Source organism: Oncorhynchus gorbuscha, linkage group LG20 (assembly GCF_021184085.1).
Source record: "Oncorhynchus gorbuscha isolate QuinsamMale2020 ecotype Even-year linkage group LG20, OgorEven_v1.0, whole genome shotgun sequence".
In the NCBI taxonomy this organism is placed as follows: Eukaryota; Metazoa; Chordata; class Actinopteri; order Salmoniformes; family Salmonidae; genus Oncorhynchus; species Oncorhynchus gorbuscha.
In genome coordinates this window covers 26,449,417-26,474,355 of record NC_060192.1, presented here as the reverse complement: position 1 = coordinate 26,474,355, position 24,939 = coordinate 26,449,417, and the positions used below count along the sequence as shown (strand labels likewise).

At 45.1% G+C, this 24,939-nt stretch overlaps 1 protein-coding gene across 1 annotated transcript in view; it reads right to left on the bottom strand.

The window, feature by feature from the left end:
• Positions 1 to 24,939, bottom strand: part of LOC124006869 (leucine-rich repeat and calponin homology domain-containing protein 2-like) — a 96,298-nt gene that overhangs the window by 28,848 nt on the left and 42,511 nt on the right. Inside the window, exons 2-14 of the mRNA XM_046317059.1 lie at positions 17,279 to 17,423; positions 15,540 to 15,666; positions 15,340 to 15,445; positions 13,415 to 13,551; positions 12,765 to 12,895; positions 12,160 to 12,247; positions 11,869 to 11,965; positions 11,646 to 11,740; positions 10,947 to 11,014; positions 10,495 to 10,599; positions 4,700 to 4,768; positions 1,391 to 1,453; positions 871 to 919 (exon numbers count right to left, since the gene is read on the bottom strand). Of these exons, the coding sequence (XP_046173015.1) occupies positions 871 to 919; positions 1,391 to 1,453; positions 4,700 to 4,768; positions 10,495 to 10,599; positions 10,947 to 11,014; positions 11,646 to 11,740; positions 11,869 to 11,965; positions 12,160 to 12,247; positions 12,765 to 12,895; positions 13,415 to 13,551; positions 15,340 to 15,445; positions 15,540 to 15,666; positions 17,279 to 17,423 (1,280 nt within the window). The remainder of the gene's footprint in view (positions 1 to 870; positions 920 to 1,390; positions 1,454 to 4,699; positions 4,769 to 10,494; positions 10,600 to 10,946; positions 11,015 to 11,645; positions 11,741 to 11,868; positions 11,966 to 12,159; positions 12,248 to 12,764; positions 12,896 to 13,414; positions 13,552 to 15,339; positions 15,446 to 15,539; positions 15,667 to 17,278; positions 17,424 to 24,939) is intronic.

Sequence of the window (24,939 nt, the reverse complement as noted above, 5' to 3'; positions counted from 1 at the left end):
AAAGTGTGTGTGGTGTCAGTTTGTATCAGTTTGGCATCAGAATGACATCTAATTGACTAATGGACGGTGACTTGCTGGCTGACATTTGTCCATTTGCAATATGTTTAAACAGTGAGGTACCATCACCAAAATGACATTCTGAAATCAACTCCAACGATCGATGGAGAGGAACCAGAAACACTGCCCAGCCATCCTGAGTTCATCGGGCCAGTCAATTTCGCATTCCTGCAGGATTTTTGAGCATGACAAATTTGTGATGGTAAATGCCCATTGAAACATATTGCAAATGCACATTGAAACATACTGCAGAAAGTGTTTTCTAATTTTTTGCTATTTTTGACTTCCTATGAAATCATATTGCAAATGTACAAAACATATGCCTCATGCACAGGTAGAAAAAATATTTAAAAATAAAATAAAAACTTGACAAAAGTATATTCATACAGTTCTTACACATGTGTAATTGACAACAAACAAATCCAAAGAATTTTGAAAAACGGCCCAGAAAGCACTTTTTTTAGGGGGTGATATGTTTTTGAAAAAATGTTAAGTTTTTCAAAATTTTACTTTTGTGTCTTGACTTGTGTTACATTTGCAATTTGAAAAATCACGGTGGAGCGCACTCGCCATCTGTTGGATTTTTGGAGTGTTACACTTGGCATTTGCCATATTGCATTTGCAATCAACTTTGAATGAAACGACGCCAAATTGAGTGGTATTGGACACCGTGTATATGTTTCGTACAGTGCCAATGACTTCCCATTCATTTTTGTACATTTCAGGGGGGTGTTCCCTTACTTGCACAAATGGAAATAATGAATTGCTTGTTTCCTGTAGAAAACAGAAGGTACAGAAAGTCCAGTTCCTTACCTGCCCACTCAGCACTGACGGTCCACTGCTCCCTTCATCCAGAGAGGCACTGCGAGGGAGACAGGAAAACACACCGACTCACTCTGTGTCACACATACAAACTTATATTCATGTAAGCCTTATTTACAGTTTACTGGAGAAATTGGCTCATCATTAGAAGGCAGCCAACAATAAATAACACCAGACAGACACAATGGAGTTTTTTAAAACTTTAAACACCTTACTCATCATCATCATACAGTATGATTTGTGCCTACTCATACTCTTTTCATAGTAATTACTCATCGTAATAACTACACTATGACAACATCCTATAACATCAGTCATGGGGCCAGTTTCAACCGAGCATGAATGGACCTTTAGTGAATGAATGGCTTTTTAGTCCATGACTAAACTTGGTTAGTTTTATGCAACCGAACCATGGTCTCGTTGATACGGTATACAGTAGTCACCTCTCAGAGCAGAGTGAGGGGCAGAAGTCATGTGTTTAGGCAGAGCTGTGCTGTACGTACGTACGTACCTGCGGGTGGCCTGGCAGGGGGACCTCTGTTTGCTGCTGGAGCTGCCAGTGTGACTGAGGAACCTGGACAGGTAAACAGAGGATGCAATAAGGCCAGAGGAGGTGTGGTATATGGTCAATATACCACAGCTAAGGGCTGTTCTTAAGCACGATGCAAAGTGGTGCCTGGACACAGCCCTTAGCTATGGTATATTACCACAACCCCCGAGGTGCCTTATTGCTATTATAAACTGCTTACCAAAGTAATTAGAGCCATAAGACTCCTGAACACCTAATCAAATGGCTACCCAGACTATATGCATCCCCCCTCTTTTACACCGCTGCTACTCTCTGTTGTTATCATCTATGCATAGGTAACTCTACCTACATGTAGATATTACCTCAACTAACAGGTGCCCCCGCACATTGACACTGTACCGGTAACCCCCTGTATATAGTCTCACTATTGTTATTTTACTGCTGCTCTTTAATTACTTGTTACTTTTATTTATTATTCTTATCCGTATTTTTTTTTAAACTGCATTGTTGGTTAGGGGCTCGTAAGTAAGCATTTCACTGTAAGGTCTACCTACATCTGTTGTATTCGGCGCATGTGACTAATAACATTTGATTTGAATAAATGTTGTCATACCTGTGGTATACGCAGTGGTGGAAAAATAACACAATTGTCATACTTACTAAATTGTCATAATTTAGTAAGTATGACATAATGGAAAATTACTCAAGTAAAAGTGAGTCACCCAGTAAAATACTACTTGAGTAAAAGTCCAAGTATTTGGTTTAAAATATATTTTAGTCTCAAAAGTAAATCAAATTGCTAAAATGTACTTGAGTATCAAAAGTATAAACCATTTCAAATTCCTTATATTAGCAAACCAGATGGCACAATTTTCTTTCTTTTGTTTATTGACGGATAGCCAGGGGCACATTCCAACAGTCAGACATAATTTACAAACATAGTATTTGTGTTTAGTGCCTCTGCCAGATCAGAGGCAGTATGGATCCCCAGGGATGTTCTCTTGATGAGTGTGTGAATTTGACAATTTTCCTGTCAAAATGTAACAGGTACTTTTGGGTGTCAGGGAGTAAAAAGTACATCATTTTCATGAGAAATGTAGTGAAATAAAAGTGAAATTTGGCAAAAATATAAATAGTTAAGTAAAGTACAGATACCCCCAAAAACAACTTAAGAGGTCATTTAAAGTATTTTACTTAAGTACTTTACACCACTGGGTATACAGTCTGATATACCAACTGTGGTATATCAGACTGTATATCCAGTGGTGTAAAGTACTTAAGGACTCGAACCACCCAGTTCATAAGTAAGGATTAGTATAATTTCTCTGTTTTTTTGCAGGCACAATGTGTTCAGAAGGTCATGGTATGGGATGGGTTCAGGTGGATTTAAGACCTGGAGACCAACAAATAATATCTCTAATGCAGTGTTTCTTCATTTTGGTCCTGTTTTTGCCTTATTACTACACACCTGGTTCAAGTAAATCAAAACTTCATGACTGAGGTGATCCTTTGATTCAGCTGTGTAGTGCAAGGGCAAACACTAAAATGTGTGTCTGCAGGACCATAATTAATCAACACTGCTCTAATGGTGTGCATACATGTCATCTCACAATAAGACAAAAAATGTGTTGTTTCAGGCACAGAAACATTTCAAAACATTTCAAAACAATTAAAACACGCACCACCTGAGTCTTGCATACTGTACATATATCCCCCTCCTTTAGCTTTCAGAATCTCACACATACAGTACCAGTCAAACGTCTGGACACACCTACTCATTCAAGGGTTTTTCTTTACTTGTACAATTTTCTACATTGTTGAATAGTAGTGAAGACATCAAAACTATGAAATAACACATGTGGAATCATGTAGTAACCAAAAAAGTGTAAAACAAATCAAAATATATTTTAGATTTTAGATTCTTTCAAGTAGCCACCCTTTGCTTTGATGACAGCTTTGCACACTCTTGGCATTCTCTCAACCATCTTCATGAGGTAGTCACCTGAATTTCAAATAATAGATTGTTAAAAGTAATTTTGTGGAATTTCCTTCTTCCTGTGTTGTGACAAGGTAGGGGTGGTACATAGAAGATATTTGGTAAAAGACCAAGTCCATATTATGGCAAAAACAGCTCAAATAAGCAGAGAAAAGACAGTCTATCATTACTTTACGACATGAAAGTCAGTCAATGCGGAATATTTCAAGAACTTTGAAAGTTTCTTCATGAGCAGTCACAAAAACCATTAAGCGCTCTGATGAAACTGGTTCTCGTGAGGACCGCCACAGGAAAGGAAGACCCAGAGTTACCTCTGCTGCAGAATATACGTTCATTAGAGTTACCAGCCTCGGAAAATGCAGCCCAAATAAATGCTTCACAGAGTTCAAGTAACAGACACATCAACATCAACTGTTCAGAGGAGACTGCGTGAATCAGGCCTTCATGGTTGAATTGCCGCAAAGAACCCACTACTGAAGGAGACCAATAAGAAGAGACTTGCTTGGGTCAAGAAACACAACCAATGGAGATTAGACCAGTGGAAATCTGTCCTTTGGTCTGATGAGTCCAAATCCAACCGCTGTGTCTTTGAGAGATGCGAGTAGGTCAACTGATGATCTCTGCATGTGTGGTTCCCACCATTAAGAATGGAGGACGAGGTGTGATGGTTTGGGGGTGCTTTGCTGGAGACACTGTCAGTGATTTATCTAGACTTCAAGGCACACTTAACCAGCATTGCTACCACAGCATCCTGCAGCGATACGCCATCCCATCTGGTTTGCGCTTAGTGGGACTATTATTTGTTTTTCAACAGAACAATGACCCAACATCCTCCAGGCTGTGTAAGGGCTATTTGACCAAGAAGGAGAGTGATGGAGTGCTGCATCAGATGACCTGTCCTCCACAATCACCTGAACTCAACCCAATTGAGATGGTTTGGTATGAGTTGGAATGCAAAGTGAAGGAAAAGCAGCCAACAAGTGCTCCGGATATGTAGGAACTCCTTCAGGGAAAAAGCATTCCAGATGAAGCTGGTTAAGAGAATGCCAAAAGTGTGCAAAGCTGTCATCAAGGCAAAGGGTAGCTGGGAATACTTTGAAGAATCTAAAATATAAAATATAGTTTGATTTGTTTAACACCTTTTTGGTTACTACATGATTCCATGTGTTATTTCATAGTTTTGATGTCTTCACTATTATTCTACAATGTAGAAAATAGTTGTAAAAAATAAAGAAAAACCCTTGAATGAGTAGGTGTGTCCAAACTTTTGACTGGTACTGTATCTCTCTCTCTACCTGTGTGCTCGGCCGGCAACCCTCCTTCGATGAATTAGACTCTCTGCTCTACAAATTAAGGACCGTCGTCTAGTAGCCACACATCATGTGTGCATCAATCAGGTCCAAGGAAGTGGCGAGGTTGGGGAGCAGGAGATGGATGAAGCAGGGAGGGAAGAAGAGGAGAAAATGGGGGAACAAATGACGGGGAGGGTTGTTAAATGCAGAGTGAGAAGAGAGATAGTTAGAGCGTGGTGATGGAGTAACTTCAGGAGAGAAAGGAGCAGTAACATGTCTGGAAATCACCTAAGGTCTGCCTATACAATGGACAAAATGCAGAGAATATAGAATAACCCAATACAAAATAAATGATAACATGTACTTTTCACATATCACCTGCTGTCTACAACAGCCATGGCTGGCTCTCACTGACTACTGGTTGTAAGTAAGCTACACTGAACAAAAATATCAAATGCAACACTAAACAATTTCAAAGATTTTACCAAGTTACAGTTCATTTAAGGAAATCAGTCCACTGAAATAAATTCATTAGGCCATAATCTATGGACTTCACATGACTGGGAATACAGATATGCATTCGATGGTCACAGATATCTTTAAAAAAGTAGGGCCGTGGATCAGAAAAAAACAGTCAGTATCTGGTGTGACCACCATTTGCCTCATGCGGCACATCTCCTTCGCATAGAGTTGATCAGGCTGTTGATTGTCCCACTCCTCTTCAATGGCTGTGCAAAGTTGTTGTATATTGACGGGAACTGGAACACAATGTCGTGAACAATCAAGAGCACTCCGAACATGCTCAATGGGTGACATGTCTAGTGAGTATGCGAGCCATGGAAGAACTGGGACATTTTCAACTTCCAGGAATTGTGTACAGATCCTTACGATATGGGGCTGTGCATTATCATGCTGAAGCATGAGTTGATGGCGGCAGATGAATGGCACGACTATGGGCTTCAGGATCTCGTCACGGTATCTCTGTGTATTCAAATTTCCATCGATAAAATGCAATTGCGTTCGTTGTCCGTAGCTTATGCCTGACCATACCATAACCCCACCATGGGGCACTCTGTTCACAACACTGACATCAGTAAACCGCTCGCCCACACGATGCCATCTGACCAGTACAGTTGAAACCAGGATTCAGCAGTCAAGAGCACACATCTCCAGCATGCCAGTGACCATTGAAGGTGAGCATTTGTCCAATGAAGCCGCACTGCAGTCTGGTCAAGACCATACATGTATACATGTGGTCTGCGGTTGTGACGCCGGTTGGATGTACTGCCAAATTCCTTAAAATTACGTTGGAGGCGGCTTATGGTAGAAAAATGTACATTCATTTCTCTGGCAACAGCTCCAGTGGACATTCCTGCAGTCAGCATGCCAATTGCATGCTCCCTCATGGGACCAACACTTTTCATGTTGCATTTATATTTTTGTTCAGTATACAATGCATTTGGACAGTATTCAGACCCCTTGACTTTTTACACATTTTGTTACGTTACAGCCTTATTCTAAAATTAATGAAATAATTTTCCCCCTCATCAATCTACACACAATACCCAATAATGACAAAGCAAAAACATTTTTAAAAAAAAAAAAACATTTTTGAAGATTTATTACAAAATAAAAACTGAAATATGACATTTACATAAGTATTCAGACCCTTTACTCAGTACTTTGTTGAAGCATCTTTAGCAGCGATTACAGCCTCGAGTCTTCTTGGGTTTGACACTACAAGCTTGGCACACCTGTATTGCAAACTGGTGAGGGTCCAAAAAGGTGACACTTTTTTTTCACGTAAACATGCAAAAAATCCCTGCTAGGGGGAAATGCAGGTTAACTAATTAAACAAAGAATATGATCTGCACGATCACATAATCAGTCTCTGTGTGTAAAATAAAGTGTTTAAGCTAACTTGCAGCTAAAAAATCAAAAGAAAGCAATCCAATGTTATTTGTTGCCTTGACTTTATTGCAAATGACACTCAAGTCTTGAGAAAAAAAACAATACACTAATATTGCAGTTAGCCATGACAGCATTTATAATAGACCGCTTGTGACCACACACATCTAAATATTGCACTTGGGGAAAAAAACATTTTAAAGTAGAAATAGAATGAAACAAACAGGCATTCTATTTTTGCTCTATTATAGTGGCCACTATAGTAGACATAGATCAAGCGCACAAGTCTACATGTGTGCAAAAATAACGTTCACCGGATAAAAATAATAATATTCTCCCTCACTCACACACAAGTGTTACTGTCAAATTCAACACAACAAAAGCAGTATCTTTGGGCTACACATTATTATATTGTACACTTTCTGCCTGTGGATATCGGTTCTACAACGTGCCAGTAGAGCATGATACCCTTTGTTGGCATAATTGATCACTTTCAGGCAGAGAGTACCTGGCATACCCCTTTTTATATCCACTTTGGGGAGTTCATCCCATTCTTCTCTGCAGATCCTCTCAAGCTCTATCAGGTTGGATGGGGAGCGTCGCTGCACAGATATTTTCAGGTCTCTCCATAGATGTTAAATCGGGTTTGAGTCCAGGCTCTGGCTGGGCCACTCAAGGACATTCAGAGACATGTCCCGAAGCAACTCCTACGTTGTCTTGGCTGTGAGCTTAGGGTTGTTGTCCCGTTGGAAGGTAAAGCTTCGCCTCAGTTTGAGGTCCTGAGCGCTCTGGAGCAGGTATTCATCAAGGAGTTCTCTATACTTTGCTCCGTTCATCTTTCCCTCGATCCTGACTAGTCTCCCAGTCCCTGCCACTGAAAAACATCTGCACTGCAGGGATGGTGTCACGTTTCCTCCAGATGTGATGCTTGGCATTCAGGCCAAAGAGTTCAATCTTGGTTTCTTCAGACCAGAGAATCTTGTTTCTCATGGTCTGAGAGTCCTTTAGGTACCTTCTGGAAAACTCTAAGCGGACTGTCATGTGCCTTTTACTGAGGAGTGGCTTCTGTCTGGCAACTCTACCATAAATGCCTGATCGGTAGAGTGATGCAGAGATGGTTGTCCTTCTGGAAGGTTCTCCCATCTCCACAGAGAAACTCTGGAGTTCTGTCAGAGTGATCATCGGGTTCTTGGTGACCTCGGTGACCATGGCCCTTCTCCCCCAATTGCTAAGTTTGGCCGGATGGCCAGCTCTAGGAATAGTCTTGGTGGTTTCAAACTTCTTCCATTTAAGAATGATGGAGGCTACTGTGTTCTTGGGGACCTTCAATGCTGCAGAAATGTTTTGGTACCCTTCACCAGATCTGTGCCCTGACACAATCCTGTCTCGGAACTCTATGAATAATTCCTTCGACCTCATGGCTTGGTTTTTGCTCTGACAACTGTGGGACCTTATATAGACAGGTGTGTGCCTTTCCAAATCATGTCAAATCAATTGAATTTACCACAGGTGGACTCCAATCAAGTTGTAGAAACATCTCAAGGATGACCAATGGAAACAGGATACACCGGAGTTTAATTTCGAGTCTAATAGCAAAGGGTTTGAATACTTATGTAAATAAGGTATTTCTGTTTTTGCTTTGTCATTATGGGGTATTGTGTGTAGATTGATGCAAAAAAAACATAATAATTTAATCAATTTTAGAATATGGCTGTAACGTAACAAAAGGGGGAAAAAGTCAAGGGGCCTGGAAACTTTACGAATGCACTGTAATAACTGTGGTTAGAACCAAATAATTAGTCAGAAACCCATAACTGTCGGGGGTTGTAAATCAAGTCCTTATTGTCACTGCCCAACATTCTGGGAAACTGAAAAGAAGAATCCCTCCCCTTCCCAACCCTCTCCTCCAAGAACATCCCAGGACCTTCCTGCCCTTGCAGTGAAGATAGGTCAAGGGTAGAGAGAGGGAGCAGAGGTGGGATGGGGAAGCTGTGCTCAGCAGTTGTGTGGAGGACATAGAGATATGGGGCTAGGGGCAGAGCAGAGCTAAGCAGTGGTGTGGAGGACATAGAGATATGGGGCTAGGGGCAGAGCAGAGCTAATCAGTGGTGTGGAGGACATAGAGATATGGGGCTAGGGGCAGGGCAGAGCTAAGCAGTGGTGTGGAGGACATAGAGATATGGGGCTAGGGGCAGGGCAGAGCTAAGCAGTGGTGTGGAGGACATAGAGATATGGGGCTAGGGACAGAGCAGAGCTAAGCAGTGGTGTGGAGGACATAGAGATATGGGGCTAGGGGCAGAGCAGAGCTAAGCAGTGGTGTGGAGGACATAGAGATATGGGGCTAGGGGCAGAGCAGAGCTAAGCAGTGGTGTGGAGGACATAGAGATATGGGGCTAGGGGCAGAGCAGAGCTAAGCAGTGGTGTGGAGGACATAGAGATATGGGGCTAGGGGCAGGGCAGAGCTAAGCAGTGGTGTGGAGGACATAGAGATATGGGGCTAGGGGCAGAGCAGAGCTAAGCAGTGGTGTGGAGGACATAGAGATATGGGGCTAGGGGCAGGGCAGAGCTAAGCAGTGGTGTGGAGGGCATAGAGATATGGGGCTAGGGGCAGGGCAGAGCTAAGCAGTGGTGTGGAGGGCATAGAGATATGGGGCTAGGGACAGAGCAGAGCTAAGCAGTGGTGTGGAGGACATAGAGATATGGGGCTAGGGGCAGGGCAGAGCTAAGCAGTGGTGTGGAGGACATAGAGATATGGGGCTAGGGACAGAGCAGAGCTAAGCAGTGGTGTGGAGGACATAGAGATATGGGGCTAGGGACAGAGCAGAGCTAAGCAGTGGTGTGGAGGACATAGAGATATGGGGCTAGGGGCAGAGCAGAGCTAAGCAGTGGTGTGGAGGACATAGAGATATGGGGCTAGGGACAGAGCAGAGCTAAGCAGTGGTGTGGAGGACATAGAGATATGGGGCTAGGGACAGAGCAGAGCTAAGCAGTAGTGTGGAGGACATAGAGATATGGGGCTAGGGGCAGGGCAGAGCTAAGCAGTGGTGTGGAGGACATAGAGATATGGGGCTAGGGGCAGGGCAGAGCAGAGCAGTGGTGTGGAGGGCATAGAGATATGGGGCTAGGGACAGGGCAGAGCTAAACAGTGGTGTGGAGGGCATAGAGATATGGGGCTAGGGACAGGGCAGAGCTAAGCAGTGGTGTGGAGGGCATAGAGATATGGGGCTAGGGACAGGGCAGAGCTAAGCAGTGGTGTGGAGGGCATAGAGATATGGGGCTAGGGACAGGGCAGAGCTAAGCAGTGGTGTGGAGGACATAGAGATATGGGGCTAGGGACAGGGCAGAGCTAAGCAGTGGTGTGGAGGGCATAGAGATATGGGGCTAGGGGCAGGGCAGAGCAGTGGTGTGGAGGGCATAGAGATATGGGGCTAGGGACAGAGCAGAGCTAAGCAGTGGTGTGGAGGGCATAGAGATATGGGGCTAGGGGCAGGGCAGAGCTAAGCAGTGGTGTGGAGGACATAGAGATATGGGGCTAGGGGCAGGGCAGAGCTAAGCAGTGGTGTGGAGGACATAGAGATATGGGGCTAGGGGCAGAGCAAAGGAATGGTGTGGAGGACAGAAGTTGTCTACACTTGACACTTACATGAGACTTCTGTCAGAATACGAAGCTTGGATTGAAAACACGAGTCTAGACGCACAAAAGTCACTTTGTGGTCTGATTGTGTTCAGATCTGTCTGAACAGTTGGTCAGGGATGCATTGTGTGCTGATTTCTCCTCAGCCTGGATGCAAGAGAGATACAGTATGGGGCTAGGGTAGGGTAGAGCTCAAGGTGAGGTGATGTCAGAGAGGAGGAGTGGCCATGGCAGGGGTCAGAGCTCAGCCTCTTACCTGTTCTGTTGCTCCTGCTGCAGGAGCTGGACAGCGATCTTCCTCAGGTCCAGCACTTCCTTCAGCTCATCCTCATCCTCCTCAACTAGCTGATCTTTTTCAGAGCTGCAGGAAACAGGGACATGGCAATTCAGTTTGAAGCCAAAACCTATGCCAACTATACTCCCTATAATAGCATTAACTAAGTGTGTGACCCTACTATAGTGGCAGCTATCCAACAACATAACCTTCTCAGCATGTCTACTGTCTGGGCCTGTTATTATATTATGACACTTCTGCTATCAACTACAGCTGCTAATTATCAACTACAGTACATTAACTAGTGTTGTAAATGAGTTATTTAAGGAGACAGATAGATCAATATGATTTCAGTTCAAACTTATAGAAGTTAAAAGGCGAATTTTCTTCCGTTCCTCCTTTCTTCTGTCTATTCAAGTGTAGTGAAGACTTACCCAGACTCCTCTTTCCAGTTCTCCTTATCTTTGCTTTGGTGTGACTTGTTAAGGACCTTCTCCAATTCCTGACACACAGAACAAAAAGTAAACTCAATAAAATCATGTTCTTTTTATTGAACCTTTATTTAACTAGGCAAGTCAGTTAAGAACAAATTCTTATTTACAATTACGGCCTAACCCAACCAAACCCTAACCCGGACGATGCTGGGCTGCCGCCCTATGTGACTCCCAATCACGGCCGGTTGTGATAAAGCCTGGAATCGAAGCAGGGTCTGTAGTGACGCCTCTGGTTGCAGTGCCTTAGACCGCTGCGACACTCAAGAGCCCATAAACAGATATGTAAAAGTAAAATCCCCACACTCTTATCCAAGTTCAATCACAACACATTTCATTTGAACTTCAAGCTGTGTGCTTTGGCTGATTCCACAGGTTTCCAGCCCCCAAAAAACTAACGAGACAATCTGTTGGCTTTATTCAATCAAATTTATGGCATTTGAAGCTTCTGACTCAATGAAAGATAAGATTAGTTTAAAGCTTGTACCAAAACCTCCCATTCTTCAGAGCTAACAGTGGAAAAGAACAGACACTAATTGGACACACTAGCTCACCCAGGGATAGCTCAACAGTGGAAGACTAGTGTAGTTAATGGTGTACTGTAGTGGTGATACAGCTCTCTATGGATCCCTGTTGATGTACCTTTATACATGAGATGTAGGGTCCACTCTGCTGCCCGTCTGACAGGGCAGCATCTTCCTCTGCGTTGGGCTCGATGAAGTCAAAGGGTACCTGATCTACGGGAGCAACACACCAGGTTGAACCTCAGACTAATGTGCTTGTTGCCAGTTGAGCCCATCAATGCTCAAACCGTTTTTTTTCTTCTTCCAAACAGTCAAATCCACTGCATCCAAGCAGGTCTTACCTTTGCCTGAGTCCATCTTGGAGAGGAGAGAGAGGGCGTCGGTGCGGGCCGTCTCTGAGACCTGGGAGTGCAGGCTGATGGTATCATCGTCAGAGGGCTAGAGGAAGAGAGGGAGGAGGAAGAGGAGGAAGCTCAGTGTTAAAGTGTCTATAAAGCATAGAGTTCAGGTCTACTGAACATGGCTGCAGAAGGACTGCAGTGTCAGGATCAACGGGCCATGGTTGAACGCACAGCAGTCCTCAGTACAATCTAGGCCTCGGTTCAGCCTGACTACAGTGGGTGAACTCTGACCTCTGTCGCAGACAGTCTTTTATCCCCGTTGTCACTGCCGATACCAGAGTCAGGAGCATGGTTCTTGCTGGGGTAAAAATCCTCCATGCTGCAGAGACATATAAAGGGATAGTCAGTAATAAACAGTCAGACAGTTTTGATTCAGACACATTCATGACAATTTCGTAAGCACTTCAAAATATGTAGAGACCTGTGTCATTAATCTTCTAATATTTCATACCAGTTGTCATTACAGTTTTATGGCACATACTGCATATTCATGTCATTCATGATGCATATGGTCAATGGTCTTGTCTGTAGTATACTTAAGCAATGAGGCCAGAGGGGGTATGGTATATGACCAATATACCACAGGTAAGGGATGTTGTTAGGCACGAAGCAATGCGGAGTGCCTGGATATAGCCCTTAGTCGTAGAATATTGGCCATATACCACAAACCCCAGAGGTGCCTTATTGCTATTATAAACTGGTTACCAACATAATTATTAGAGTAGTAAAAATAAATGTTTTGTCATACCTGTGTTATTGGTGTCAGCCGATTGGCATTCAGGGCTCAAACCACCCAGTTTATAAATATAATTATGATATGATATAAGAGTGTGTACCTGTCTGTGAGAGGCTGGGGAAGGCAGCGTTTGCCCAGAGAGGGGAGGTCCAGAGAGTCAGGCTTCTTATCCATCCTACAAGCCTGGATGTTCAGGTACTTAAAGATGTGCACCTTGCCCTTCAGGCAGATCTGAAACACACAAATACAAAGTGCAATAAGTATATATCCAAGTGCTGAAATGAAGTGCCCAAGTGTTCATTCAAGCAGAAATTAAATCATGCTGCCCACTAGATGGTGCAACTGTTCCTCAGAGACCATTATGTGTATATCTTGGTATATCATGAAAACTGTCACAGCTAGGGGGAGTTGTTTCTAGGCATGATGCCAAGCTGAGGTTAACCTAATATAATAATAATAATAATATATGCCATTTAGCAGACGCTTTTATCCAAAGCGACTTACAGTCATGTATGCATACATTCTACGTATGGGTGGTCCCGGGGATCGAACCCACTACCCTGGCGTTACAAGCGCCATGCTCTACCAACTGAGCTACACAGGACCCCAACCTGTGTTAAATCGTCGGAACCCCATACCTGATACACATCGAGATGGCTGTGGATAATCCCCTGCAGTGCCAAAATGACATTTACAGCATAAACTACCACAGATGTTGCCACACACTCTCACCCACACACTCTCACATACCTGTGCAGGTGGGGACTGCATAGGGTTGTTGTCGAGGATGATGTGCTGCAGCTGCCTGAGTCTCCTGTAGACAGGAGGGATCTCTGTGATTTTATTGCAGGAGAAGTCCAGTCTGATGAGTGGCAGGTCAGCCAGCTCTGGGGAGAGACAAAGAAAGGAAGCACATGGGTTTGGATATAGAATAAGGAGAGAGATTACCCTCAGACCAGGGGAGAGGACATAGACATAGACAGGACATGGACAGCTACCTACCCTCAGACCAGGGGAGAGGACATAGACATAGACAGGACATAGACAGCTACCTACCCTCAGACCAGGGGAGAGGACGTAGACAGCTACCTACCCTCAGACCAGGGGAGAGGACGTAGACAGCTACCTACCCTCAGACCAGGGGAGAGGACATAGACATAGACAGGACATAGACAGCTACCTACCCTCAGACCAGGGGAGAGGACGTAGACAGCTACCTACCCTCAGACCAGGGGAGAGGACGTAGACAGCTACCTACCCTCAGACCAGGGGAGAGGACGTAGACAGCTACCTACCCTCAGACCAGGGGAGAGGACGTAGACAGCTACCTACCCTCAGACCAGGGGAGAGGACGTAGACAGCTACCTACCCTCAGACCAGGGGAGAGGACGTAGACAGCTACCTACCCTCAGACCAGGGGAGAGGACGTAGACAGCTAACTACCCTCAGACCAGGGGAGAGGACATAGACATAGACAGGACATAGACAGCTACCTACCCTCAGACCAGGGGAGAGGACATAGACAGCTACCTACCCTCAGACCAGGGGAGAGGACGTAGACAGCTACCTACCCTCAGACAGACCAGGGGAGAGGAGGACAGGCTACCTACCCTCAGACCAGGGGAGAGGATATAGACAGCTACCTACCCTCAGACCAGGGAGAGGACGTAGACAGCTACCTACCCTCAGACCAGGGGAGAGGATATAGACAGCTACCTACCCTCAGACCAGGGGAGGGATATAGACAGCTACCTACCCTCAGACCAGGGAGAGGATATAGACAGCTACCTACCCTAGACAGCTACCTACCCTCAGACCAGGGGAGAGGACATAGACAGCTACCTACCCTCAGACCTACCTACCCTCAGACCAGGGGAGAGGACATAGACAGCTACCTACCCTCAGACCCTCAGACCAGGGGAGAGGATATAGACAGCCCTACCCTCAGACCAGGGGAGAGGACATAGACAGCTACCTACCCTCAGACCATAGACAGCTACCTACCCTCAGATAGACAGCTACCTACCCTCAGACCAGGGGAGAGGACGTAGACAGCTACCTACCCTCAGACCAGGGGAGAGGACGTAGACAGCTACCTACCCTCAGACCAGGGGAGAGGATATAGACAGCTACCTACCCTCAGACCAGCTACCTACCCTCAGACCAGGGGAGAGGATATAGACAGCTACCTACCCTCAGACCAGGGGAGAGGACGTAGACAGCTACCTACCCTCAGACCAGGGGAGAGGACATAGACAGCTACCTACCCTCAGACCAGGGGAGAGGATATGGACAGCTACCTACCCTCAGACCAGGGGAGAGGACATAGACAGCTACCTATCCTCAGACCAGGGGAGAGGATATAGACAGCTACCTACCCTCAGACCAGGGGAGAGGACGTAGACAGCTACCTACCCTCAGACCAGGGGAGAGGATATAGACAGCTACCTACCCTCAGACCAGGGGAGAGGACGTAGACAGCTACCTACCCTCAGACCAGGGGAGAGGATATAGACAGCTACCTACCCTCAGATCAGGGGAGAGGATATAGACAGCTACCTACCCTCAGACCAGGGGAGAGGATGTAGACAGCTACATACCCTCAGACCAGGGGAGAGGATGTAGACAGCTACATACCCTCAGACCAGGGGAGAGGACCGTAGACAGCTACATACCCTCAGGCAGCATGTGAAGACAGTTCCTCCTGATGTTGAGTTCCCGTAATGAACGGAGCCTCCCCACCTGAGGGGGCAGCACCTGGATCTCATTACAGCTGATGTCCTACATGGGAAGACAGAAAGCAGGCTGTCACACACAGACACACCAGTAACAATATAGCTGCAGTGTTTTTTATGAGCTCTGGGCTTGTGCTCACCAGTTCCATCAGTTCTTTGGCCTTCCCAATCTCCTCTGGGACAGACAGTAGCTTGTTGTTGCTCACCACCAGCACTTTGAGAGGGAGGTTGAACAGGTATTTTGGCAATGTTGAGAGAAGGTTTCGGCTATAGAAACACAAAATACAATATAGGCAGTATGAAAGTTTTATCCTGTGCGCAAGGATAACATTGGGGACATCAGGAAAAGATCAAGCAATGAATGTCTCCTCAATGGGTTAACAAAATGTTAGTGAAACAGAGGACCAGAGCAGACTGATATCCATGGCTGTGTTTACACAGGCAGTCCAATTCAGATTATTTTACCATTAAATTGTTCTTTTTTTTACCCCCTTTTTCTCCCCAATTGTCGTGGTATACAATTATTAGTAGTTACTGTCTTGTCTCATCGCTACAACTCCTGCACGGACTCGGGAGAGGCGAAGGTCAAGAGTCATGCGTCCTCCGATACACAACCCAACCAAGCTGCACTGCTTCTTAACACAGCACGCATCCAAGCCGGAAGCCAGCCGCACCAATGTGTCAGAGGAAACACCGTGCACCTGGCGACCTGGTCAGTGTGCACACCCGGCCCGCCACAGGAGTCGCTCGTGCACGATGAGACAAGGATATCCGGCCAAGCCCCCCTAACCCGGACAATGCTAGGCCAATTGTGCGCCGCCCCATGGGCCTCCCGGTCGCGGCCGGCTGCCTGGGCTCGAACCCAGAGTCTTTGTTGGCACAGCTAGCACTGCGATGCAGTGCCTTAGACCACTGAGCCACCCGGGAGGCCACTAATTGGTCTTTTGACCAATCAGATCAGCTCGTTTGCCAATAATTAGAAACAAGCTCAAATTGGGGTTGCCTGTGTAAACGCAGCTTAACTGTGTCACATAGTGTAGACCTCTTTCTCCCACTGTGTCTGGGAAATGAACCATTCAAAACAACATCACATAGTGTAGACCTCTTTCTCCCACTGTGTCTAGGAAATGAACCATTCAAAACAACATCACATAGTGTAGACCTCTTTCTTCCACTGTGTCTAGGAAATGAACCATTCAAAACAACATCACATAGTGTAGACCTCTTTCTCCCACTGTGTCTGGGAAATGAACCATTCAAAACAACATCACATAGTGTAGACCTCTTTCTCCCACTGTGTCTAGGAAATGAACCATTCAAAACAACATCACATAGTGTAGACCTCTTTCTCCCACTGTGTCTAGGAAATGAACTGTTCAAAACAACATCACATAGTGTAGACCTCTTTCTCCCACTGTGTCTAGGAAATGAACTGTTCAAAACAACATCACATAGTGTAGACCTCTTTCTCCCACTGTGAAAGAGGAAATGCTCTGGCTACCTGATCCTGTGAATCCCCTGAAAGGAAAACTCCATACTGAGATAGAGCAGAACAAAAGTGAACATGGGCCCTTGTATTTCCTCTAGCCTGGTGATACCATGGTTGAACTATCTTATGATGCTTCTTAGATCGAGGACTCCAGACACTTACAATAACATTGCAGGAATGCACCTGGTGTAAGCTACCTGAGGCTTTTTTGAGCACGGTTATATTACAGACATTTAAAGGGCTACGGATAGCAGAAAGAACATTTGATATTGAGTCAATACTGCCATAATACTTAACTATACCAGGTCACTACAATGCTGATATCATGATACAGTATGAGGTCATTGGGTCAACAGATCACGCCACATACTTCCATGAGTCATCACTGACCTTATGTTTAGATAGGTCAGCATCTGCAAGTTGATGATGGCTTCAGGGATGCATTTGATGCAGTTGTGGTAGAGGTTGAGAGACTCAAGGGGGGCGAACAGACACACCTCTGGAGGGATCTCTGTGAGCCTGTTCTTCGACAGATCTGGGGGAGGCAAGAGACAGACAGCAGGTGAGGGTCATGGGTACACAGGGACTACATACTGTCATACATGTATGGTCAAATTCTTCATCAAGTAGCACAGATCAGGTGTTGGCTACTGTATGTATCAGGATGTAATGTAAGAAGGGATCCAGTCTCTCCAGAAGCTGCTGGACACTCTTAGAAAAAGGGGTTCTTAGGCTGACCCAATAGGAGAACCCTTTTTGGTTCCATGTAGAACCCTTTTGGGTTTTAAATGGAACCCAAAAGGGTTCTACCTGGAACCAAAAATATTCTTCAAAGGGTTCTCCTAAGGGGACAGCCGAAAAAACCCTTTTAGATTCTAGACAGCACCTTTTTTTCCCCAAGAGTGTCGGTTGGGTCGTAAGAAAACCTCTGGGAGAGTAAATTGATTCCACGCTGTCTTGATTGGTCAATATGTCTGAATGAGTGATCAATGGGAACATGGCATGTTTCTCAAAGACAGCTGAAATGACACTCGGCCTGAGCACGGTTCTATTACACACAGACTCTAGCACACAGTCATATCCATTTCCAGATCCAGTCACAGTCTTTCCCATATCGATATATCGATTCAATGAGAGTAGTCTGGCCAACTCCTCTGTGTCTGCGTAATAGCTGTTGACCCATACTCTTTCTAATTCTGCATCAAACCAAAATGAACCTATAGGTCCTTTGATGGATACTTTTATCAAGTAGATGCCAGGAATTTACTAGCCACAGGTTAGTGAACCGGAGACAGTTAATCAGTCAGAGTCCAGTCCTCATCAAGAATGGCACATTATAATACCTTATAGGCTTCAATGACAGGCAATACTCTGCTAAGATGAGAGGTTAAGGCAGGGGTTCTCAAACTTTTTGGGGCCGGGGACCACTTTTGTGTTAGCAAATTCATCAGGGACCTCCTTCATAATCACAACGCAACAGGAGTGAGATAAGAATAGCCTACTAGGAGTTGTATTATGACGTCTGCAGTACATGGCTAGACAAACCAAGCCTCAGACCCGGGGGAAGTACATACATTGTAGGTTAATAATATTACATTGTATTGTAATACACAATTTAAACGCATTCTATGGATCCCTTGGCAAAAAGTAGTTACATCTGTTGGTAGTAAAATGTAATATATATATACAGTACCAGTCAAAAGTTTGGACACACCTACTCATTCAAGGGTTTTTCTTTATTTGTGCTATTTTCTACATTGTAGAATAATAGTGAAGACATCAAAACTGTGAAATAACACATGGTGTTTGTACTTTTTCTGAGCTCTTGGATGATCCTTTTTGTTTTTCCCATGATGGCAAGCAAAGAGGCACTTCAAGAGTTTGAAGGTACACCTCCAATTGACTCAAATGAGCTTCTAAAGCCATGACATCATTTTCTGGAATGTTCCAAGCTGTTTAAAGACACAGTCAACTTACTGTATGTAAACTTCTGACCCACTGGAATTATGATACAGTGAATTATAAGTGAAATCGTTTGTCTGTAAACAATTGTTGGGAAAAATGACTTGTGTCATGCACAAAGTACATGTCCTAACCGACAAACTATAGTTTGTTAACAAGACATTTGTGGAGTGGTTGAAAAACGAGCTTTAATGACTGCAACCTAAGTGTATGTAAACTTCTGACTTCAACTGTATATATATATTTTTATTTTTATTTTTTATAGATCTGGCCGTGGACCCCCTGCAGTACCGCTGACCCCACTTTGAGAACCCCTGGTGTAAAGAGACTATAATTGTGTTGCCCTCGTTCACAGTAATATTTTGCTGAATGAATTAGACTCACAGGGCTTACTCGTTTCATGGGTCGTGAAACGGTGCGTCATGAGAAGAATGATTGATAAAGAGAGGTGGAGAGAAGAGAAGCGAGAGAGACAGCCGTGAAGAACACGTCACTGCCCCTTTCAGATAAGATTGTATGGTTGTGATGCAGTAGGCCCATCCCTCTGTCCAATTATTGATGTGATGGCGAGTGGAGTGCCAAGGCACATTGTACTGTGCCCCTCCTCAGCCTCCGCTCTAGCCTCAGCTCCATCCCCATCTGTGCTATCTGGCAGCCACCACTGCCTCTCTGAGAACCAATGATGTCTGGAGGAAGAGCCTCCTCCTCCACCCCCTGGAACAGACTCACTGCAGCTCCTCCATTCACAAATGACCCGGTCTGCAATACAGCTACTGTACCTACCTACTGCACCACTCTCCATTCACAACAAGCTGCCTACTCTAGCTTACCACACCTCCTCAATTCCTCACGCACTATTCTACCACAACCACACTGCGCGTTACAAACAACTGATATTCCATCACATGGTTCATGCACAATGTGGAATGATCACTATAGCTATGTTCACTGTACATTCTGTCTATTCTAACAACGTCTACATACAGTATCTGCCTGTGAACGTAACTGTAATGTAAGAGGCCTATCAGGGTCTGATCCCATACATGAGTAGTCTAGGCTCTGCATGTGTCCCTCACTCTATGAAGGGGAGTTCTGCAGTGCTCCGTGAAGGAACTGTGAAGGCCCTGGCTACCGATACCATGGCAACCACACGCAGAGAGGAGGGGAGCGGCAAGCAACTGAATCTGCAAGACGCTCACATGAGGGGACGTGTCTACCGGCCTTGATATGCATGTCTCTGTTTGCTTCAGTAGTGCATGCTTGCATGCAAAGGAGGGAAGGAGGTTGTGCTGATACAACTCTAAAATGAAACTAAAACAAAGGTCAAGCTCCTCAAACACAGAGGGAGTTGGTTCCTGAGCAATCTAACAAACTGGTCTCAGCCCTATGTCTGTATGTAGGAGTGAGTGTTCAGCATGGTGAGTAGGAGGGTATTGTCTGCCAAAACAATGCTGGCTATTTAATTAGAGGGCAGAGACGGCAGGACTAAAGCTTTATCTCTCGGGCAATCACAGGTCTTGGCAGACTACTTGATATTATGGCCTTGTTTTTTTCTCATCACTAATCTCAAAGCCAAGACTGCATAAAGATGCGCAACGGATCCTTGCATTTAAACAAGCTCAAATCCAGATATTTGATTGTCTTTCTGTACATTCTTAACCTGTAAAAGCCCAACCAGGATGAATTCCAATTGCATCTCCTCCACTCATGAGAGACGTATTCCTTTCTTTCAGTTTTTCTGGGAATTACTAGTCAGGGAAATTATAAGAGGAACCTGCGGCTACCATCCAGTCAGATGTCACAGAGACAAGACATCAAAGGAAAAGTGGGATCACAACAAGCATCAATGCTAGTCAGACCCCACTGCTTATCACACACATTGTAGCACAGTATTGTAGCTCTGTTCAGAGAGAAAGGGCTGTTTTGGACGAACATAAGGGGGCCATCTCTGAGTAAAGCCTGTTACAAATGGCAGCATTTACTGTGTGGGAGACATTTCCATAATGAAGTGTTTGTGTTTAACTCCGTTCCTGAGGCAGAGTTCTGAGGCGGGAAGATGGATACATCATTGCTCCATCACACAGCTAATGAAATGTGACAAAAACTCTAAGAACCTCCTCAGAGTTAGGGCTGGCACAATTACCGTATAACCGCCAGTTATGGATGTAGACGGTCATGAAATAAAATAACAGTCTTAACCGTTTAAAAATACAGTTTAAAAATACAAAAATCCTTTGACCTCATGGCTTGGTTTTTGCTCTGACATGCACTGTCAACTGGGTGTGTGCATTTCCAAATCATGTCCAATCAATTGAATTTACAACAGGTGGACTCCAATAAACATCAAGAATGATCAATGGAAACAGGATGCACCTGAGCTCAATTTATGTAAAGTTATGTGGGTTATTCCTGTTTTTTATTTATTGCCAAAAAAATCTAAAAACATGTTTTCTCTTTGTCATTATGGGGTATTGTGTGTAGATTAATGAGGGGAAAAAATTATTTTATACATTTTAGAATAACGCTGTAACAAAATGTGGAAAAAATGAAGGGGTCTGAAAACTTTCCGAATGCACTGTATGTGTGACGGTGGGAGTGGTGGGTTGTGCAATTAGCTTGGCTGTCCTCACAAATGGTGTAGAATAATGCTAATTACCTTGACAGGTGAACAGATTACTGACCATTTCGAATCCCACCATACCTTCTCCGCTATGCAATCTGGTTCCAGAGCTGGTCGTGGGTGCACCTCAGCCACGCTCAAGGTCCTTAATGACATCATAACCGCCATCGATAAGAGACTGTGCAGCCGTATTCATCGACCGCCAAGGCTTTCGACTCTGTCTGTCACTCACAACATTCTTATTGGCAGACTCGACAGCCTTGGTTTCTCAAATGATTGCCTCGCCTGGTTTACCAACTACTTCTCTGATAGACTTCAGTGTGTCAAATCGGAGGGCCTGTTGTCCGGACCTCTGACAGTCTCTATGGGTGTGCTACAGGGTTCAATTCTCGGGCCGACTCTCTTTTCTGTATACATCAATGATGTTGCTCTTGCTGCTGGTGATTCTCTGATCCACCTCTACGCAGACAACACCATTCTGTATACTTCTGTCCCCTCCTTGAACACTGTGTTAACTAGCCTATCCAATCACAGTGCCATCCGTTTTGTCACCAAAGCCCCATACACTACCCACCATTGCGACCTGTACGCTCTCGTTGGTTGGCCCTCGCTTCATACTCGTCGCCAAACCCATTGGCTACAGGTTATCTACAAGTCTCTGCTAGGTAAAGCCCCGCCTTATCTCAGCTCACTGGTCACCATAGCAGCACCCACTCGTAGCATGCGCTCCAGCAGGTATATCTCACTTTGGTCGTCTTTCCTTCCAGTTCTCTGCTGCCCATGACTGGAACGAATTGCAAAAATGATGCCTTAGAGGACTGCTGTATAAACCTGGTCTGCCTGACTACATCACAGAGAGCTAGCCAGGCAAATACACCAATATCTTATACCAAGCCTAATGGTGGTGGGCTAAGGCACAAACACATCAACCCCTGTTACTGCCAGTAATTTAGCTTGTAGAGAAGTCACAGTGCCCTATTTCACAGTGCCTTTCAGGTGGAGGGCTGTGTGGAGGGGCTGATGATGATGGAGGGGGCAGGGGGGAAACCTATGGTCTCAGCTGTGTACCAGAGGGGGTATAATCCCCCCGCCACACGTCACTCCTCCAGGGACCTCTCTATCCACAGCAGGGTCACCCTCTCAGTGGAACATGGGGAGAGGAGAGGGAGAGGGGGTTGGCATATATCACTCTATATCACTCCCACTCACAACCTGAGGATGTATCATTACAACTCCCCAGAGACCAAGCTGCAAATGGATGCTTGTAGGTCTCCTCCATTACTCCATCAGCCAGAGGGGACAAAAAGGCCCACGGTATTGCTTTGGGGCAGTAGACCCCAACAGAGATACAACCCCCTCCCCTTGTTATTCACCCCAAACTTGGGCTATGTCCTTTATTTTGAGGTGATTTAGTCTGTATGAAAAATACTCCTGACCAAGGTCAGAAGATAATGTAAAGATAATGTAAAGATAATGTTTGACCTTGCACCCAAATCGCATTAACATTTTGAAGATTGCGAGTCGATTCACTCTGACAACTGTGATGAATTAGGCCCGGTCACACACAGTTAAGAAAGATTAACATTTTCTAAAGAAACGGTGTGTTGATTCACACAAACATTCCCATATACTCATGCTTTAAACACACACATGCACTATGATGTGTGTGTGTGTCATGTTCTGACCTTTATTCCTTTGTTTTCTCTTTATTTAGTATGGTCAGGGTGTGAGTTGGGGTGGGCAGTCTATGTTCGTTTTTCTATATTTTCTATTTCTGTGTTTGACCTGATATGGTTCTCAATCAGAGGCAGCTGTCTATCGTTGTCCCTGATTGAGAACCATATTTAGGTAGCCTGTTTTCCTTTGTGTTTTGTGGGTGGTTATTTTCAGTCTTTGTGTGTCATCACCAGATAGAACTGTTTCGGTTGTCACTTTGTTGTTTTGTATTTTTGAAGTGTTCAGTTTCTTATTAAAAAGATGAACACAAACCACGCTGCGCTTTGGTCCGATCCTTCTTCCACCTATGAATGCCTTTACAGTGTGTGTGTGATGGGGATGTGTCTCTGCTGATGCAGGTTTAATTGGCCCATTTGAGCCTGTATGTGATGGAGCCTGAGCTCTGGATAATCATGGGCTAACACAGTAATTACAGACCTGTGTGAGGAGCTGTACAGACCATGGTAAAGACACACACACACAGACATACACAGCCCAGCTCAATTATGACATATTACGTACGATTACAGCAGCTCCATCAGCACCAGTTAAACTATGTAGCAACACATTCATTGGCTTAATTGAATACAAGTCCATAGCTATTGGGAAGTACTGTATGTAGAGTCACACATGGATTCAGGAATATACACATATTAATCTCTGTTCTCTCCCACACGAACACATAGTCTCCTGTCTTTATCTCTGTCTTCAGCAGCCAATAAAGGCTTTGCTGCCAATTCTGTGCTGATAGCTAGTCTTCCAACATGCATCATTCATGTTGTACAGCGTAGGTGAGCCTTGATTTCAAATACGTGTGTCTACCCATGTAACCGGCTCATCCCTATCCTGTGATGTCAGAGCGCAGGAGCACTGTATGGGAGCGGTGAGAGAGCAGCCCCCCAGCACACAGGACCAAGCTCCCCTGACTCTGACTTTCAGCAGAACAACAAATCCCAGACAGACACATGAATCTGAGGGCCCACAGACACAGACTTGGAGACAGACAGACTATAGAGTGGAGGAGACAGACTGGCCAGACAGACATGAGGGAGAGGTGAGGAGAGAGACAGACTCAGGCATCTCTCGTTTGATGATTTGTGCAGGAAGACAACGGTTGGTGGATGTGCTGTGAATCTAAAGTCTCATCTCTCCCATTAAATCAACCAAACTGACAGACACGTTCAAAGTCTAAACATTGTCAGCCCTTCTCATATGTTGCCTGAAGCAGTAGTTGACTATTCCCCTTTCCCCCTGAGGGGAAGACCAGGGTTGGCCCAGGCCCACTTCTAGACTTAGACCTGGAGGTTATGAAGGGGACCCCTTGCTGGACTCAACAAAGGCCACTCGTGTTTGGGGAACATTTGAAGCACACGGGTTGATAGGGTGGGGAGAAGGGTGATGCTTTGCTTTTGTGATGCTGTCCATTTGTCTGTCTCCATCCTTGCCTCTGACCAAACGCCATCTGTGGCATAAGTAGGCAGCCAGGCAGACATACAGGCAGACATCTGTTAATGCCAAAAAGCTCAAGCAGAACAGGGCCGGCAAGGCTGACTACCCTCCAGCCAAACCACTAGGCTGACTACCCACAGCCAAACCACCAGTATGACTACCCCCCAGGCAAACCACTAGGCTGACTACCCACAGCCAAACCACCAGTATGACTACCCCCCCAGCCAAACCACTACGCTGACTACCCACAGCCAAACCACCAGTATGACTACCCCCCAAGCAAACCACCAAGCTGACTGACTAC